At 34.1% G+C, this 18,265-nt stretch overlaps 1 protein-coding gene and 1 long non-coding RNA gene across 2 annotated transcripts; both read right to left on the reverse strand.

Moving 5' to 3' along the window:
• Nucleotides 1–225: 225 nt before the first annotated feature.
• LOC135835241 (uncharacterized) lies at nucleotides 226–6,287 on the reverse strand. Its single transcript, XM_065349407.1, has 4 exons — nucleotides 6,174–6,287; nucleotides 763–1,022; nucleotides 522–682; nucleotides 226–455 (listed from the first exon to the last, which is right to left on the reverse strand). Exons 2-4 carry the CDS (start codon nucleotides 1,015–1,017, stop codon nucleotides 425–427), a joined length of 447 nt encoding a protein of 148 aa, XP_065205479.1. The 5' UTR covers nucleotides 1,018–1,022; nucleotides 6,174–6,287; the 3' UTR covers nucleotides 226–424.
• Nucleotides 6,288–6,739: 452 nt separating this feature from the next.
• On the reverse strand, nucleotides 6,740–18,265 carry LOC135835242 (uncharacterized). The gene is made up of 4 exons (XR_010556846.1): nucleotides 17,943–18,265; nucleotides 7,074–7,351; nucleotides 6,831–6,989; nucleotides 6,740–6,751 (listed from the first exon to the last, which is right to left on the reverse strand). It is a non-coding gene; the product is annotated as an uncharacterized LOC135835242 (long non-coding RNA).

Here is an 18,265-nt window from a genome sequence, read left to right on the forward strand (position 1 = left end):
TGTTCGGTAATGAATCACGATTGAAATTGAAAATTTCTGATTGATCAAAACTCAAAAGTATAATTAATTCCAAAATGAAAACTAAAAATTGTTAATATTGTATAAATTTTGTTCTAAAATTTGTTGAAATTCCATGAAAACTAAAAAATATGTATTAAATGAATGGCAAAGGAAAAATACAAAAGAAAAAAAACCTTTTTAAATTCGATAAAATGCCATGAAAAATGTTTAAAATAATGTATAAAAGAAATGTCTAAAAATTACAAATAAATTGATTAAATTTTAATGGAGAACAAAATAAATTAAAACTGCCTACGATGAGGGTATTACGTTTGCCTTTGTTGACTCCAGCTTGTGAGCATTTAACCAGCGATAACAACATTACAATACCTATTCTGTTTCTACTTGCGATAATCATGGTGTTCTATCTTCTATCGTCTGGAATATTCTCCCAACTGAAATCAAAAACAATGATTAGGTTGACCCTTATAAAACAAAAAATTATGAAAAATAATTCTTACACTTCTTTTAAGTTGGAGTGCAACCTCTTCATATCAGCACGTAATTTCTTCACGTCTTTCTCGACGTAGGATTGCTCTAGATTTAAAGATGGACATATTTGGAAAGCGTATGACGCTGAATTAGCACGATATGCATTGTTGTTATCCGAATACGGGCGACGCTAAAATAAAATTTATAGGTTGATACTCGTAACTAAATATTTACATTTACAAGTGAAATTATGAAGTAACCACTTCTTACTGATAACCCAAAGCTTCTTTCATCAATCCTCGATGTAAATTCGAACGGAGTATTCATTCCAAAGGCTCTCAGTTCAAATTTATCGTCATCGACCTGGATGAATCCCATTATCTTTAAATACCACTGGACGATAATTTGTGAAATGTCTCTCCGCGATAACTTATTCTTCGCATTTTCTCGTTGCAAACTACGCAGCAGGCCCATAATATCCATTTCGTCGGCCATTACCGTATCAGTGTCACTATCAGATTCCATCTTTGCTAGAAAAAATTAACGCATCTTCAGAGCTTTGACAATATACTGTATACTTGATTAGATAGCTCGCGTCTTTACAGACACATTTGACCAGAGCCGGGCGTCAGGCTGCGGAAGATTTCGGCATGGAAGTAAAGCTTGATCCGGATCAGACTGAAGACCTCGTCCAAATGATCATGTCTAATCGAGCATCGAGTCAACTTGACCAAAAACATAATATCCATGATTTATTCTTTGGAGAGGAGACTTTAAACAGATTTTTGAGAACACAAAATCGACAACTTTCGGTGATTTACGCGCCCCGCCTTTTTTTAAGGGAGGGGGGGGGGATGAAAACATTTAGATATTCAGTGAAATTGACTGAAATTAGTCCTAAAATTGATATTAACTCTCCCGAATAAGATTACGCCATTTTCGGCCATTCATGGAGTCTCCAGCGGAATTTTAGAATTCTCCAGAATTTTAAATTTTTCCCAGAAGATGTGGAACCCATCCTTTTACCATCTTGTGCAAATCCGGAGCATTCAGCGTAATTTTTCAATTTCTGCAGCATTTTTAAACTTTTGCAAAAGTTTCCTTGTTTGGAGACTCCGCCCTAAATAAGTATACATCTACATATGAAGGAGCTGTATTCGCACCTTTCCTTTCTTTGGACATAGAACAATTGCTGGTAGAAAAATTCACTTTGAAAAATTGGTGACTTGACCGACTGTGGAAGTAAAAATCTCCGTAAGACGTGTTTTTTTTTAAATAGCAATTTGTTTACTATTTTTCTAGTCATTATTTTTCAGGATAATTTTCTCAAGTGATCTGACCTACCAGCGATTTTCAAGTTATGTACATATTTCTTCTATCAATTTTCGAATGATTTCGTAGATTCCTTAATTTTCCCCTTAAATACTGGGTTTCTTGGTGAAACAATTTGAAAAATTTCAAAATTTTCATCACAAACAAAACAATTTTTGAAGAAAAATTTTCGTCGAGGATGTGGTACACTTTTTTAGTTGAAACTCACCTACGAAATCTCCATGAATCATGGGTGCTTCGTAGGTTGAAATTTTGATATTTTTTTTTGAAAAGCACCTACGAAGTCTCCATGAATCATGGCTGCTTCGTAGGTTGGTTGAAAATTTTACAAAATTCAGGGGGGGGGCAGAGTTTGAGTCATTTCCGTCGAGGTTGTGGTACATTTTTTCTGTTAAAAATCACGGTGCTTCGTAGGTTGAAATTTTGATTTTTTTTTTTTGAAAATCACCTACGATGTCTCCATGAATTATGGCTGCTTCGTAGGTTGGTTGTAAAATTTTACATAAGTCAGGGGTGGTCAGAGTTTGAGTCATTTTCGTCTAGGTAGGTTGAAATTTTTATTTTTTGATGAGTTGTTCTAGTGATGGTTGAAAAATTTTACAAAAGTCAGAGGGGAGGCCAGAGTGTGAGTCATTTTTGAGGACGTGGTGGTATACTTTTTCATTTGAAAATCACCTACGAAGTCTCCAGGAATCATGAGTGCTCCGTAGGTTGGTTGGAAAATTTTACAAAAGTTAGGAGGGAGGCCAGAGTTTGAGTCATTTTCGTCGAGGAGGTTGTGGTACACTTTTTTAGTTGAAAATCACTTACGAAGTCTCCATGAATCATGGGTGCTTTGTAGGTTGAAATTTTTATTTATTTTTTTTGAAAATCACCTACCAAGTCTTCATCAGTCATGGGTGCTTCGCAGGGATGTTCCGTCAAATTACACGAGTTATTTTACAGTAAAATAACCGTGTAAAATAACGTAATTTTACATTGTCAAATAACTCGAATTATTTGACACATGTCAAATAACTAAAAAATGTAAAAAAAAACACAAAAATGCTCAAAATCAAATTCTTACAAGCCAATTAACAATTGTCAAGTATTTGAACTTTGAAGTTTCTTTTCTTTGATGTTGAACTGAACTTAGTTTGAACTCATTTGCGTTGATTTGAAATTTGAGTATAATTAGATTTGAAAGTTTTGTGAAAATAAATGTGAAAAGGAATGAGATGAGACCAAAGGGTACTGTTGGAAGAACAATGATTGTAAAAACAAATCCGAATAATGATATTAATGAATAAATTTTCATTGACTCGACTGTGATTTTGTGTTTTTAACGTTATTTCATGAGATGAAATGAAAGTGCTACTCTTTACAGCCTTACTGGTGGTAATTTATTTAAAATTTTTCCATTTTGAAACGAATTTTGACTCGTAATCATTCATAATTCATTCTTAAGCTGAAAAATTACTGAGTTATCAGTTGTTATCAGTGAATTTTCCTTGTCTGTGATTGGCTGAATTATTTTACATTCTCAAATGTAATTTTACATAGGGCAAAACGCGCATTTCAGGTTGCATACATACACCCTGTGAATGGTAGGCTAAACCTTACAAGTCTAGCTGTAAACAATGCTGTTCACTTCTACTTTTAAGCTCGTCAAGTCAATTTTCTTGAGGAAGACCTTTGAGGATTTCAAAAAATGTAGTACCGTTGGAAAGGGCACAAAATTCTCTACAATTTTGAGCCATAAAATAATGGGGTCCTCGAGATGGTTTAAAAGTTCTGCCGCCTCAAAGTTCAAAGTGGACAAAACAATATGTTAAATTGGCTACCTTTTTTAACTCGTCAAGTCAATTTTCTCAAGGAAGACCTTTGAGGATTTCAAAAAATGTAGTACCGTTGGAAAGGGCACAAAATTCTCTACAATTTTGAGCCATAAAATAATGGGGTCCTCGAGATGGTTTAAAAGTTCTGCCGCCTCAAAGTTCAAAGTGGACAAAACAATATGTTAAATTGGCTACCTTTTTTAACTCGTCAAGTCAATTTTCTCAAGGAAGACCTTTGAGGATTTCAAAAAATGTATTACCGTTGGAAAGGGCACAAATTTCTCTACAATTTAGAGCCATAAAATAATATGGTCCTCGAGATGGTTTAAAAGTTCTGCCATTTCAAAGTGCAAAGCTGACAGAACAATGAGTTGAATTTTGCCGCATTTTTCTGCTCCTCAAGTCAATTTCCTCAAGGAAGACCTTTGAGGATTTCAAAAAATTTATTACCGTTGGAAAGGGCACAAATTTCTCTACAATTTAAAGCCATAAAATAATTTGGTCCTCGAGATGATTTAAAAGTTCTGCCACTTCAAAGTGCAAAGCTGACAGAACAATGAGTTGAATTTTGCCGCATTTTTCTGCTTCTCAAGTCAATTTTCTCAAGGAAGACCTTTGAGGATTTCAAAATATTTATTACCGTTGGAAAGGGCACAAAATCCTCTACAATTTAGAGCCATAAAATAATGAGGTCTTCGAGATGGTTTAAAAGTTCTGTTGCCTCAAAGTGCAAATTGAACAGAACAATATGTTGAATTGGCTACCTTTTTCAGCTAGTTGAGTGAATTTTCTCAAGGAAGACTTTTGCGGATATCAAAAAATTTAATACAGTTGGAAAGGGGACAAAATTCTCTACAATTTAGAGCCTTAAAATAATGAGATCCTCGAGATGGTTTGAAAGTTTTGGCATATCAAAATGCAAAGTGGACAGAACAATCACTAGCTTGAAGCCAATGAAGCCTACAGAATGTAAGGGGAATCAAGAGATACCACCATTTATACACCTTGTGACGTCAGGGCGTTTTGCCCTATAGTTACCTATTTGACAGTTATTTGACATGTAATGTCAAAAAAGTTATTTGACATGTCAAGCTGCTTCGTAGCCTGTAATTTAAATTCATGTTCGAAAGTCACCTACAAAGTCTCCATGAATCATGGGTGCGTCGTGGGTTGAAATTATTATTTTTTGACAATAAGTCATTCTAGTGAGGGTTGAAAAATTTTACAAAAGTCAGAGGGGAGGCCAGAGTTTGAGTAATTCTCGTCGAGGTTGTTGTACACTTTTTTCGTTGAAAATCACCTACGAGGTCTCCATCAACCATGGATGGTTCGTAGCCTGTAATTTAAATCAATTTTCAAAAATCACCTACGAAGTCTCCATGAATCATGGGTGCTTCGTAGGTTGAAATTTGAACTCACTTTCGATAAAGAGAACGAAGTAATACTTGACAAAAATTAGAACTTTTATAATCTTGGCGAAACAAGAAACTTTTCGAGCAATTTTTGCAAAAAAAAAAAAAAAGGAAAAAAGTGGGGCCTTCTCCAGCAATATTTTGGCGAAAAACTGTATTTTTTTCACATCAGCGAAAAACGTAACTTTTTGAAAATTGTGGAGAAAAAGTAATGGGACTTTTCTAGGTACCGCAGGTAGCAATTTTGGTGTAAACAAAACTTTTTTGAAAAAATTTGAAATTTTGACAATTTTGACAAAAAAGGAAACTTTTTGAAAATTTTGGAAAAAATTGCGATTTTTCTACAATGTTGGTAAAACAAGGAACTTTTTGAAAATTTGTGCAAAGAATCGAACCTTTCTTAAGCAATTTTGGCGACAAATATTTTTGTTCCACTATAAAAAAAATGGAACTTTTTGACAAATTTGAAAGGAAGTAGGTATAATAGGATCGTTTTGGCAATTTCGGCAAAAACAGCCGTAACAGGAGGTATTTTTTGACAACCCAGTAAAATTGAAGGTTTTACGTACTTATTATGTAATTTATACGGATTAAATACCTACCATAGCTAGGTACCTACACCTAGTTAATAATTACATTAAATTCCATAATTTTGAAGTGAAAATTTTGGATTTCTCTGACATTACTATGGCTTCTCCAGAAGGCTAAAATTCCCTGACTTTTCCGAATTTTCTAGATTCTTCAGATAATAACGTTCAAAAAGATAGGTATGTTTCAAGCAATTGTTACTAATTTTAACTAAGTATACTCGTACCTGAATTTTACCAACTTCATTATTTTTGACAATCTTAGTTAGTAGGTACCTACCTTCATTCTAATTTTTTTGTTCCAAAGACATTTCAAGTACGTAATTTTTGCAAAATTTCATTCAACAGATGATAATGATATGACATAAATTTTTATTGGTACCTACCTAATGTTCTATAATTCACACAATTTTCTCAACTTATCAGTTTTTGGTTGTTTTTAATTGTTTTTGAAGTCATTCTATCAAGTTTTACGTTTTTATACGCAATTTTTACTTAATTAGTCAAACTACATAAAATATCTATACACTCACCAATTATTCAAAACTCAGGAATACTTCAAATCGTTCACGATATTTCACTTGAAAATGTTCGTATTAATATTAAATGAAATGATCACTAGTTCAGTACGCCTGCGTAACTATGTGCCTCTATAGTCCAAACATCACTATAAGCTTATCTCATACAAAAGTCGCATTTACGCAGAAAGAACGAACACGTGATTCGTAATGAACCAAGCATCTAACAATAAGGCGAAAAGGCCACCCTAGTTTAAAAGGGAGATAAAAATACCTAGAAATAGACACGCAGAACTGGTTCGGGTAATTATTGTAACCTAATCAAAATCTATCTTCATCAAGAGAGTAGTATCTCTGTCTCTGGAAGGGGATGAAACTTACCTACTTGTGAAAAAACAGTTTAGAGGGTGCGAGCGAAAGGGAAAGAAGCGGTAGGCGTTGGACCGAAATTGTATTATTTGTACATTAAATTTTATTATTTTTTCTTTACACTTGAATGGAATTTCTTCAATTTTTAGATCAATTAATTTTATTTCTTTCCACTTGCGATAATCACGATGTTCTATCTTCTATCGTCTTGAATATTCTCCCAACTGAAATTATAAACAATGATTAGCTTGACCCTTGACCCTTCTGGAACGGAAAATACCTAATGAAAAATAAGGCTTGCACTTCTTTTAAGTTGGAGTGCAACCTCTTCATTTCAGCACGTAATTTTTTCGCATCTTTCTCTACACAGGATTGCTTTAGATTTAAAGATGGAAATGTTTGGAAAGCATATCCCACCGAATTGGCATGATACGCATTGTTGTTATCCGAATACGGGTGACGCTAAAATAAAATGTATAGGTTGATAAATTATGACTAAATATTTAGAAATAAAATTATGAAGTACCTATAATATGCACTTCTTACGTATAACGAAATGGATTGGTCATCAAAACTCGATGTAAATTCGAACGGAGTATTCATGCCAAAGGCTCTCAATTCAAATTTATCGTCATCTACCTGGATGAATCCTATTATCTTTAAATACCACTGGCCGATAATTTGTGAAATGTCATCCTGCGACAACTTATTCTTCGTATTTTCTCGTTGCAAACCACGTAACAGTCCCATAATATCCATTTCGTCGGCCATTACCGTGTCAGTGTCACTATCAGATTACCTACCTACATATAAGAGTATCTTTGCTGAAAAAAAATTAACACACTTCAGTGCTTTGACAATATAATATGTATGTATACAAACATGGACTGCTTTCTTAATACTTCGGCGTTGACTTTTCCTCTTTACCTAATACCTACATATCATTTTTATTAATGTTTTTCGAAAAAAAACCTGATCTGAAGCCAGACATACAAGTCAATAAGCTGGAAACTTGGTCCGGATGATCTTACCAGACTAGACCTGATCAGATCAAATTTTGATTAGAAAGCTCGCGTCCTTACAGACACATCTGACCGGAGTCCGGAGCTGGGCGTCAGTCAAGCTGCGGAAGATTTCGCATTGGAAGTCAGGCTTGATCTGGATTAGACTGAAGACCTCGTCACAAATGATCATGTCTGATCGACCATCAAGTCAACTTGACCAAAAACATAATAATATCTATCCATGATTTATTCTTTGGCGAGGAGGCTTTAAGCAGATTTTTGGCGAATTTTTGAGAGCACAAAAATTGACAACTTTCGGTGATTTATGCCCTCTTTTTTTTTAAAGGGAAAAAATTATCATATTTATTCAGTAAAATTGACGGAAAGTATCTAGTACTAATTTGATATCAACTCTCCCGAACAAGATTTTGGCATTTTCGATCATTCTGGAGTCTCCAGCGAGATTTTAGAACTCTCCAGAATTTTAAATTTTCCCCAGGAGATGTGAAAGTTGATTTGGCCTCTTAAAAACCGAATTGTGACGCATTCCCGATCTGTTTTAAATGTTAATCCACATTGAAGGCGATTTCCGGTGGACACTACGAGTGTGTGTATTTGACCAATATATTCAAAAAGTCAAAAAAATTCAGTTCCTGAAGAAATTTTTGAAATTCAAGTGAATGACTGGATCTTGTCTGAATATTAGCCCCATCCCCATCCAAATGTTTACCATCCTAAGCAAATCTGGAGCATTCGGCGTAATTTTCAATTTCTTCAGAATTTTCAAACTCTTTCAAAAGTTGTTTCTTTAGAAGACTCCACCCTAAGTACCTACATATTTCCTTTTTTTTTTTTTTTTTTAATCAAAATAGATATTAATTTTTTAGCAATTTGTTTACCATTTTTTTAGTCATTATTTTTTCAGAATAATTTTCTCTAGTGGGGATCTCTCAGAAATTTTCTAGTTTTGTATTTCTTCCATTAATTTTTGAGTGATTTGATTTAGGTACCTATACTTACCTATATTTTTTTTAACAACTTTTTACTACACAATATTTTTTTTCCAACTTGTTCTAGTGAATTTCAAATCAATTTCGTGGTGATTTTTTTCTTTGGTGGTGGATGGGGGGAGGGCGGTGGGAAGAGATAATTTTTTACAATTTTTCTGATTGTGCGATTTTTTGCTGATTACCCAGTAATTTTAGCAATCTTTTTAGCAAAAGACATAGCCATCGATTCAGAAGTTCTTTTATGCAGAGAAGACTTGGTCCATTTCAACTGGGCTCAAGTTACATATTCTTGCTATGTAAGGTGAGAGGGGGGGGGGGGGGTGGTTGACAAAAAGCCAGAACAATGCCTTTCAGACAAAAATGAATCAAATCCAAAAATTAGAACGTTATCATTCTTACTATTCATTTGATAATTTGGAGAGTTTTATGGCACGATGACTTCATTTTAAATTAGAAGGAGAGAACTAAGGTTTTCATATAAACGAATACCTAACTTGAGGGCGATAGTATAGGAAAAGTTGCAAAAAAAAACTTTCCCAAAAAATAATTTTTGTGACTTTCTTTTATATTTGTAGATTTTGGGACTTTCTCTACATTGATTTGAAATGTTCGCAAATACTCGAAGTTCAACTTGAGGCTGCTGTTGAGGTAAAAAAAAATGGAGAAATTGAGTATCTCCACCCATACATAGCAAGTTCTAAGTCAATCGGTTCAGAACAGTTGAAAATGGTGTTAACCCCCCCCCCCCCCCCCCCCCAAAAAAAACACGTGAATTTGGAGGTAACTTTCACTCTCCTCTCTCCTTCGAACCCGACAGAATATGGAAAACCCTTAATATGCTCAAAATCTATCATTATTAGTAGGTAAAACTATAGTAGGTAATGAAATTGAAATGTATGCTGATCTCAAAAATGCCAATTTCTCACGAATCCTTTTCCCATGCAGCCGCAACACCTTCAGAACAATACCCAAAAAATGAAAAAAAAAACACCATTACTCGCAAATCTTGTATTCTGAGGTTCAATAAAGAAACAAAATCACAACATTTTTAGTCTTATATATTTTTTAGGGTTGATTCGGCGAATCACAGAGTACCCCCGAACAAACAATCAATAAAATTACCCACACAGTTCATAGATTACTACACCTAAATACCTATAGTTACCTACAAGAGATGTTTGAAAATACGTATCGGTAATACAATTTGAAGAGCTCTTTTCCAAAGTGGCTCAATTTTTTTTACGCTTTTATCGAGGAAAAATATGACTTAACTCAGTTTGGAAAAGAGCTCTTAAATTGAACGAACATATGAATATAGCAGTGATTACAAATTTTTTTTAAAAAGGTCATACAATTACCATAAAAATAAGCAAGTTAAAGTGTTCAAACTCAATCTTACAAGGGAACCTCTTGAGGTGTCCGCCTCCGATTTGAACGGGACCACGATTTTTTGGAAAGAGCATGTTCTAAAACCCTCAAATCCAAATTTTCAGCTGCCCAAGTTCTTTTTTCGATTTTTGGCGAATTTTTGAAAATCCAAAATTGACTATTTTGGTGATATTTATGCTTTTTTTAAAAAAAAGTACGTACTTGATCAATAAAAATGTTCAAAATAAGTCCTAAAACTGATATTAACCCCTCCAAATCCAAATTTCGACATTTCCAGCCATTCTGGAGCCTCCCTTTCATTTTTGGATATTTTTATTTTTAATTTTTATTATGAAAAAAGCTGCATGGTCAAAAACCCACTTGAGGTGTCGCCTCCAGAATCGGCTCAAATGTGAATAAATTCGTTAAACAGTTCGAGTATAACACACAACTCTATTTTTAGCTGTCCAACTTCATATTCATGCTTTCTGGAGCAAATTGAAGATTCTGGAGAAATTGAAAAATCGCGCTGGAGGCTCCAGAATGGCTGGAAATGGCGAAATTTGGATTTGGGGGGTTAATATCAGTTTTAGGACTTATTTTGAACATTTTTATTGATTAAGTACGTACTTTTTTTTAAAAAAAAACATAAATTACCAAAATATAGTCAATTTTGGATTTTCAATAGAAGAAATTAGATCCAAATGCTTCAAAAAAATGAATCTGCTCAAGAAACTTTCACACACTTCTTATGGTTCTGATCGTCATACCTTACTCAAACTATTCCGCACACTCATCAGACCAATTTTAGATTATGGATGTTCTGTCTATACTTATGCCCCTGATAGTCGCCTACGCAGGCTAAACACTATTCAAAATACAGCTGTCCGAATTTCCACTGGAGCCTTTAGAACTACCCCCACTGTAAGCCTTCTTAATGATGCTTCTGAATGCCCACTTGACATACATAGACAATATATTTCCACATCAACATACTTGGGCATAAAATCAAACCCTGACTTCAACTTAAAGTTGGAATATATAATTCCTATACATTCACTATCTGTAAAATTCCAATCTTTTCTCCAACAAATTGAAGAAAATATCATTAAAATACACCACTTGTTAGTAAACCCTATCCCACCTTGGCAATCTTTTAACCCTATTATTGACCTATCCTTGACAGAATTTAACAAAAATCACACCAACTCCATCATACTTAAAAGACATTTTCTTCTCCTTCTTGACAAGTACGAAGAATTCAGTCATATATATACTGATGGTTCAAAAACTCAACAATTCACTGGATGTGCAATCATTCATGGCGATGTATCTATCCCCATTGCTCTCCCCTCCCTTTGCACTATCCTTACTGCTGAACTATATGCAATTAAATCTGCAATTTCATATTCCCTTGATTTTTCTTTAAATAATGTCATAATTTTTACTGACTCTTTATCTGCTCTTTTATCAATAAAAAACTATAGGTCAAAATATTCACACCCTATATCACTTGAGATCATTGAACTCCTTCAACTCTTCCAAAATAACACACCCATACTATGTTGGATACCTTCACACTCCCATTTTTATTTTAATCTTCATGGTCTCAAGTCCCAAGTTCAAATAAACTCAAAAGCATTAAAAACACCACATCTTTATGGAAAACTTCTGAGCAACATCAACGTAAATCTGAGGTTCTTCTCACGCGACTCAGGACTGGCCACTCCCTTCTCACTCACCAATTCATATTCTTCAAACAGCCTCCTCCGTTATGCCCAGAATGCAACAACATCCCCCTAAACATTGCTCATTTACTAATAGACTGTCCTTCCTACCAGAATGAACGCTCCAGACACCTAAGTTCTAACCAACTACAGGTCCTCCTCTCTGACAACCCTTCTCGCACAGACGAAGTAATTAAATTTCTAATCTCAACAAAATTAGATAAAAAAATTTAAAATTGTATGTACATACTTATCTTTATTTCCTGTATAACCTAATTTTAAGCTTGTCACTCGTAAATACGAGCCTCTAGCCGATAAGTTGCTGTATATGGCTCATTAAATGAAATAAAAAAAAAAAAAAAAAAAATTCGCCAAAAATCGAAAAATGAACTTGGGGAGCTGAAAATTTTAATTTGGGGGTTTTAGAACATGCTCTTTCCAAAAATCGCGGTCCCGTTCAAATCGGAGGCGGACACCTCAAGTAGGTTCCCTTGTTAGGTTTAATAGGTAAGCCAAATCACTACAACTTAAACAAGTCACATTTCTATAAAATTTGTCGAGCTGAGTTACCCATCTGGCATACCTTTAGGTATAGGTTTACTAGCTACATTTAGGAGCAAAGCTCAGCTTGAATAAAGCAACTTTCTCTTCACTCCCCAAACACCACAATAAAAATTTACTTGAAAACTCCAACAAACGTAAATCACGTGGCCTCATTCCATCTGAAGACAAACGCTCTTTTAACGAATCTATCATGCCCATTTTGATCTTCACTAGAGTCTCTTCTCTCAAAACGAACATGACGATAAATTCCATTATTTCATCCAGACAGGAAAATGAACGAGCATAGTCTGACAAACAAGATTGTACCGAAAGAGACAACATTAGTTGATTTTTAAAGTCGTTGGATAGATCAACGTTGTTATATGCATCATTGATGAATTCATCGAGGTATTTCGGATATCGGACAATTACGCGATTAAAGTAACGATCTTCGGTGAAAAAAGCTGACAGGAGTATTTGCTGTTTGAAATTTCTCGCTGCTTGTATGTCGGACCATACAAAATCTATAAATTTATTCAATTTACCAAAATGCGAATTAAGCAATAATGAAACACAGAATTGATGTACATTTGCGTTCGTTGCGATAACTTTTTCTTTAAATTGAATAATCTCTGGTTCATTTAAAAAACAAATTTTCATCATTCGTTGCAAATGTTCGCTTCGAATCTCCAAAATCAAATGATGCCAGCAAGTGTGCCAGAATGAGCTTCTTTCTTCGAAGCTTGCATCGTACAGAATCGTGAATATGAACTCGACGTCGTTTGAATATAATTGAAAATCGTGAATAATAGAACATCTTTTTTCGAATAACTCGCTGTCAGATAAAATGACTTTGATTGCGGATTGTTTGAAATTATTTGGAACACTGTTCCATATTTCACGACACAAATATACCAGACTTTTAGGATCGCGTTCTGGCATACCGTACCCCCCTTTCATGCAGATAACCTCAGTTAACAACATTTTTTCAACAAGGTTGATAAAATCACTTTCGTTAGTAAAATTTCTAATGCGCATCCAAGTCCTTGAAATGAACTCTTCATCATCATCATACCCACCCCCACCGATTGCCAACAGGGGATGTATAATGCCACTGCATTTCTCGCTGACGATTTCTTTGAGCTGTTGATCATCCAGTCTTGGTAAAATGTACCTAATGAAACATTCTTTGAAATAAGTATCGAAATAGATGTTAGCTTTCCTTATTCGAATTTGCAAAGTCATACGATTCCAAAAATATTTCAATGCTCGACTATGAGGTTTGCCGATACACCGGCTAAACATTATTTCATCAAGAGAATCATTCCTGCTGTTTCGTATTTTATCCAACCTACTCGGTTCTCTGAGATGGCAAACCCAGTAATATAATTCCGGGCTTTCTAAAAACTTGATACTACACCTCACCCAATTTTCCGATACAAGAGGCCACATCTCTTTGACGTCGTCTTCGAAAAAATACATACAAGCGATGGAGAACTTTTCTCTCAAATCAAATTTTTGACATTGCATCATGCGTTTGGCTGTCCGATCATAATGTATAGTACCATCGTAATCGCATACAAAATCATCAAAGTATTTCAACACATGTTTGTGAGACAGATGGTTACAAAAGGGACGAAATATTCTTCTATGATGAGTTTCTGCCCAGAGGCTTAATGAAAATCGAAATATCTTGAAAAATTTTTTAAGCATAAGGTAGATATCTGATGGTAAAACAAGCAAGTAAGTTTTCAATAGAATAGTATGATAGCGTGGTTCAAACTTTTCCCAGGTATCGCTTGTACGTAATTTCTTCAATTCATAACGCCATATTTCCAGACAAATAGCGATCGCTGTCATTTCTCGCAGCTTTTGCGGATTCGGTCGAAAGATATCATACACTTTGGAATTGTTTTCAGCCATTTTCGGAGACGTACCTAGTTGAACTTCGAGTGAACCTAGAATTGTATAATATTATCGAATTAGCGCAATGAGGGGAGCAGGTGACGATACCATATGCACACGAATAGATAAGATTTCTATTTGAATTCAATAAGACATATGTAAATGGCTGTATAAATTATTCATTATGTATTTCAGAATAAACTCAATTTTGCGGCAATATCGGCTGCATAGAATCTTTTTATTAAGAGGGATTCAATAAATCTTTTATCCAAAATTGTTGGTGAAGGAAAACTTTGTGAAACTGTTCCAAAAAATGGCAGGTACTTTCAGAAGTGAAAAAATTTCCTGTACTAATCGAAATTCGCGTTGAACCCATTTTCAATGAAGAGAACGAAGTATAATTGTAGAACAAATGGAAAATTACAAAGGTTGATTAAGGAAATTGAAAAAAGCAAAACTGGCAATCGTGATTTTTCGTTAGTTAGGTACTTAATTTTGGAGAAAAGGGCAGTTTTAAAATTAGAACTTTTTACAACTCAAAACTGAGAACTTCTTCATTCTGAACTACTTAGGTATTTCAAATTTTAATATCTTTGGCGAAAAACGAACTTTTTGACAATTTTGGCAACAAATATAGAACTTTCTTGGCGAATTTTGGCTAAAAACAACAATTTTTTCGCATAAACAGAAAATCAGACTTTTGACTATTTAATTGGCAAAAAAATAACAAGGAAGTTCACAATTTTGGCAAGAAATTGCACTTTCTTCAGCAATTTTGGCAGGGGTTTTTCACATGAACGGAAATGGATTTTTTGACATAATTTTGAATATTTGGCAGAAACTAATAGGACTTTTGGTAGCAATTTGACAGAAATAAAACTTTTTGGCGAAAATATGGGATTTTTATGAAAATGGAAAATTGGTTGAGGAAACGAAAAAAAAAAAACTGATGATTTTGGCAGAAAATTTGACAGGCAGTTGTAAAATTAAAACTTTTCACAACTTTAAAAAAAAACTGAGAACTTCTTGAAAGTTCAGGCAAAAATCACGACCTTTCACGATAAGCTACACCTCAAATTTTTATATCTTTGGCAAAAAACGAGTTTTTTTTCAACAATTTTGGCAAAAAATGGAACTTTTTAGAGAAATGTTGGCGAAAAACATGATTTTTTGAAAAAACAGAAAATGGAATTTTTTGACAATTTTTGCAAAAAAATGGCAATTTTGGCAAAAGGAGAGTTTTTTTAAATAAAAAATTACAATTTTTAAAAATTCGACAAAAAGGCAACTTTTTTATAATTTTGCCGAAACAAGAAACTTTTTGAACAATTTTTGCAGAAAAAGGGGACAAAATGGGGCCTCTTCAGCAATTTTGGCGAAAAACTGGATTTTTTTATATGATCGAAAAACGGAGCTTTTTGAAAATTTCGGCAAAAAACTAAATGAGACTTTTCTAGGTAGCAATAATTTTGGTATAAATAAAACTTTTTTGCAAAAATTTAAAATTTTTACAGAATAGGAAACTGTTTGAAAAAATTGCAATTCAATTACAATACTTGCTCAAAAAAAAAGTTGGCCTTACATACAAAATGGCGGCCATTTTGATTGACAGGTCAGCCGAAATCGCAGATTTTGCGTTTCAACATAAGACTTGCACGAAATCATTCAAACCTTACAAAGGTAGATCGAAAGATCATGCAAAAATTTATCACCTGTCAAAATGTCAAGTGCTAAATTGCGTTTTTCGATTTTTGGTGAATTTTTGAAAATCCAATTTAGGCCAAAAATGAGGGAAAAAATCAAAATGTTACCAAATTGACCAAGAAAGCTTAAATTTGGGATATACCCTATTTTCGACATGCCAAATCGATTGGAAACGGTTACAACCCGTTTTGAGCAGTTCTGGAGCCTCCAGCAGATTTTTGAAACTCGATATTCCCACAAAATTCCATCAAATTGGAGTTGTAAAGCTGAAATTTATTCTAAAAACTAATTTCAATACGCTACGAAGTACTGCAGATGAATTTCAAGTCGTTTTGGAGCCTCCAGCGACTTTTTTGAAAATTACTGGAGCCTCCAGTAGATTTTTGAAACTTGAAATTTCCCCAAAATTTCATCAAACTGAGGTGGAGAGTTCAGATTTATTCTGAAAAATAATTTCAATACACTACGAAGTTGACTGCTGATGGATTTCAAGTCGTTTCGGAGCCTCCAGCGACTTTTTGAAAGGTTATATGGCCTTTTTTTGGATAATTGAAATTTCCTCAAAACCATTTGAAACCACCGTGTATACTGTATAGTCTGCGAAGTAAATTTCAGCTTGCCAACTCCATTTGATAAATTGATCTTGCGGGAATTTCAAGTTTCAAAAATCTACTGGAGGCTCCAGTAATTTTCAAAAAAGTTGCTGGAGGCTCTAAAATGACTTGAACCCACCTGAAGTCGTCTTCAGAGGGTGTTAAAATTGGAGTGTAGAGTAAATTTCAGCTTTCCATCAACATTTTGATGAAATTTAGTGAAAATTTAAAGTTTCAAAAATCTGCTGAAGGCTTCAGGAATTTTCAAAGAGTTCTGGAGGCTCCAAAACAACTTGAAATTTCCCTGCGCAGTACTTCGTAGCGTATTAAAATTGGTTTTCAGAATAAATTTCAGCTTTACAACTCCAATTTGATGGAATTTTGTGGGAATTTCGAGTTTCAAAAATCTGCTGGAGGCTCCAGAACTGCTCAAAACGGGTTGAAACCGTTTCCAATCGGTTTGGTACGTCGAAAATAGGGTATATCCCAAATTTAAGCTTTCTTGGTCAATTTGGTGAAATTTTGATTTTTCCCTCATTTTTGGCCTAAATTGGATTTTCAAAAATTCACCAAAAATCGAAAAACGCACTTTAGTACTTGACATTTTGACAGGTGATAAATTTTTGCATGATCTTTCGATCTACCTTTGTAAGGTTTGAAAAATTTCGTGCAAGTCCTATGTTGAAACGCAAAATCTGCGATTTCGGCTGACCTGTCAATCAAAATGGCCGCCATTTTGTAAGGCCAATTTTTTTTGGGCAAGTTTGCTTTAAAATGTTCCTTAGGATGTCCCCTTTAAGAAAAAAGTTTTCCCGGAGGATCGGCGGGGGTGAGGGTTGCAATTACTCCTATTGTCATATGCCGTACTAATAGGTACCTGCCTAGGTATACTCGTATGTAGTTGACAATTTCATAAAATTCCCTGATTTTGAAGTGAAAATTTTGAATTTCTCTGACATCACCACGACTTCTCCAGAAGAGTAAAATTCCCTGATTTTTTCCTGTTTTCTAGATTGTTCAGATAAGTAATAACGTTCAAAAAGATGTTTCAAGAAATTGTTACTACGTAATTTTAACTACCTGAATTCTATCAACTTCATTATTTTTTTGACAATTTTTAGTAAGCATAAAGTTATATTTTCTTCATTCTCATTTTTTTTGTTTCCAAAAGACATTTCAAGTAGCTACTTATTACCTATCTAATTTTTGCGAAATTTTATTCACAGATGATATGACGTTAATCTTTATTGTTACCTACTTAATGTTCTATAATTATTCACGCAGTGCCAGCATAGTCAAAATTTCACGATTTTTTGGCCATTTGCAGTACCTAATCTCCTAATCATTATGCAAATGTAGTTTTTCTAATGCTCCGATGCAAAATGTAAAATTTAACTTATGATGTACGTAATTATTTTCAGAATTATTTTTGTCAAGTCACGCTTAACTTTGGCGAAAGAGACAGAAACTCATTATTATTGATAGTTTGATCGCGTCTACACAATTAAATAAGCATGGTCCAAAAAAACTTCAAATAATATTTAAGTACTCAAATACTCACCAGTCCCCAATTATTCAACACTCAGAAATGCTTTAAATCGTTCACGATATTTCACTTGAAAAATGTTGTTAATATTAAATGATCATTAGTTCATTACGTTTGTACCTCTATCTACGCAAGTAAAAATGGCAAAAAAATATTTAATTCAAAAACACCACTATCTCATACAAAAGTCAAAATACAGAAAGAACGAACACGTGATTCGCGGTGAGCCTGACTACGTTAAAATGCATCTAACAAAAAGGCCACCCTTTAATTAAAAATGAAGACGAAAAGACGAGACGTAGAAATACGCACGCAGAGCTGGTTCAGGTAATAATATT

This window comes from Planococcus citri, chromosome 2 (assembly GCF_950023065.1).
Source record: "Planococcus citri chromosome 2, ihPlaCitr1.1, whole genome shotgun sequence".
NCBI lineage: Eukaryota > Metazoa > Arthropoda > Insecta > Hemiptera > Pseudococcidae > Planococcus > Planococcus citri.

Bases quoted from the DNA above. Each gene is read 5' to 3' on its own strand.
- LOC135835241 (XM_065349407.1), bottom strand. From the start codon at position 1,017: ATGGAATCTGATAGTGACACTGATACGGTAATGGCCGACGAAATGGAT. The intron at 683-762 runs GTAAGAAGTGGT...ATTTTATTTTAG, and splicing joins AAAGAAGCTTTGGGTTATCA to CGTCGCCCGTATTCGGATAA. The intron at 456-521 runs GTAAGAATTATT...TTTTGATTTCAG, and splicing joins CACTCCAACTTAAAAGAAGT to TTGGGAGAATATTCCAGACG.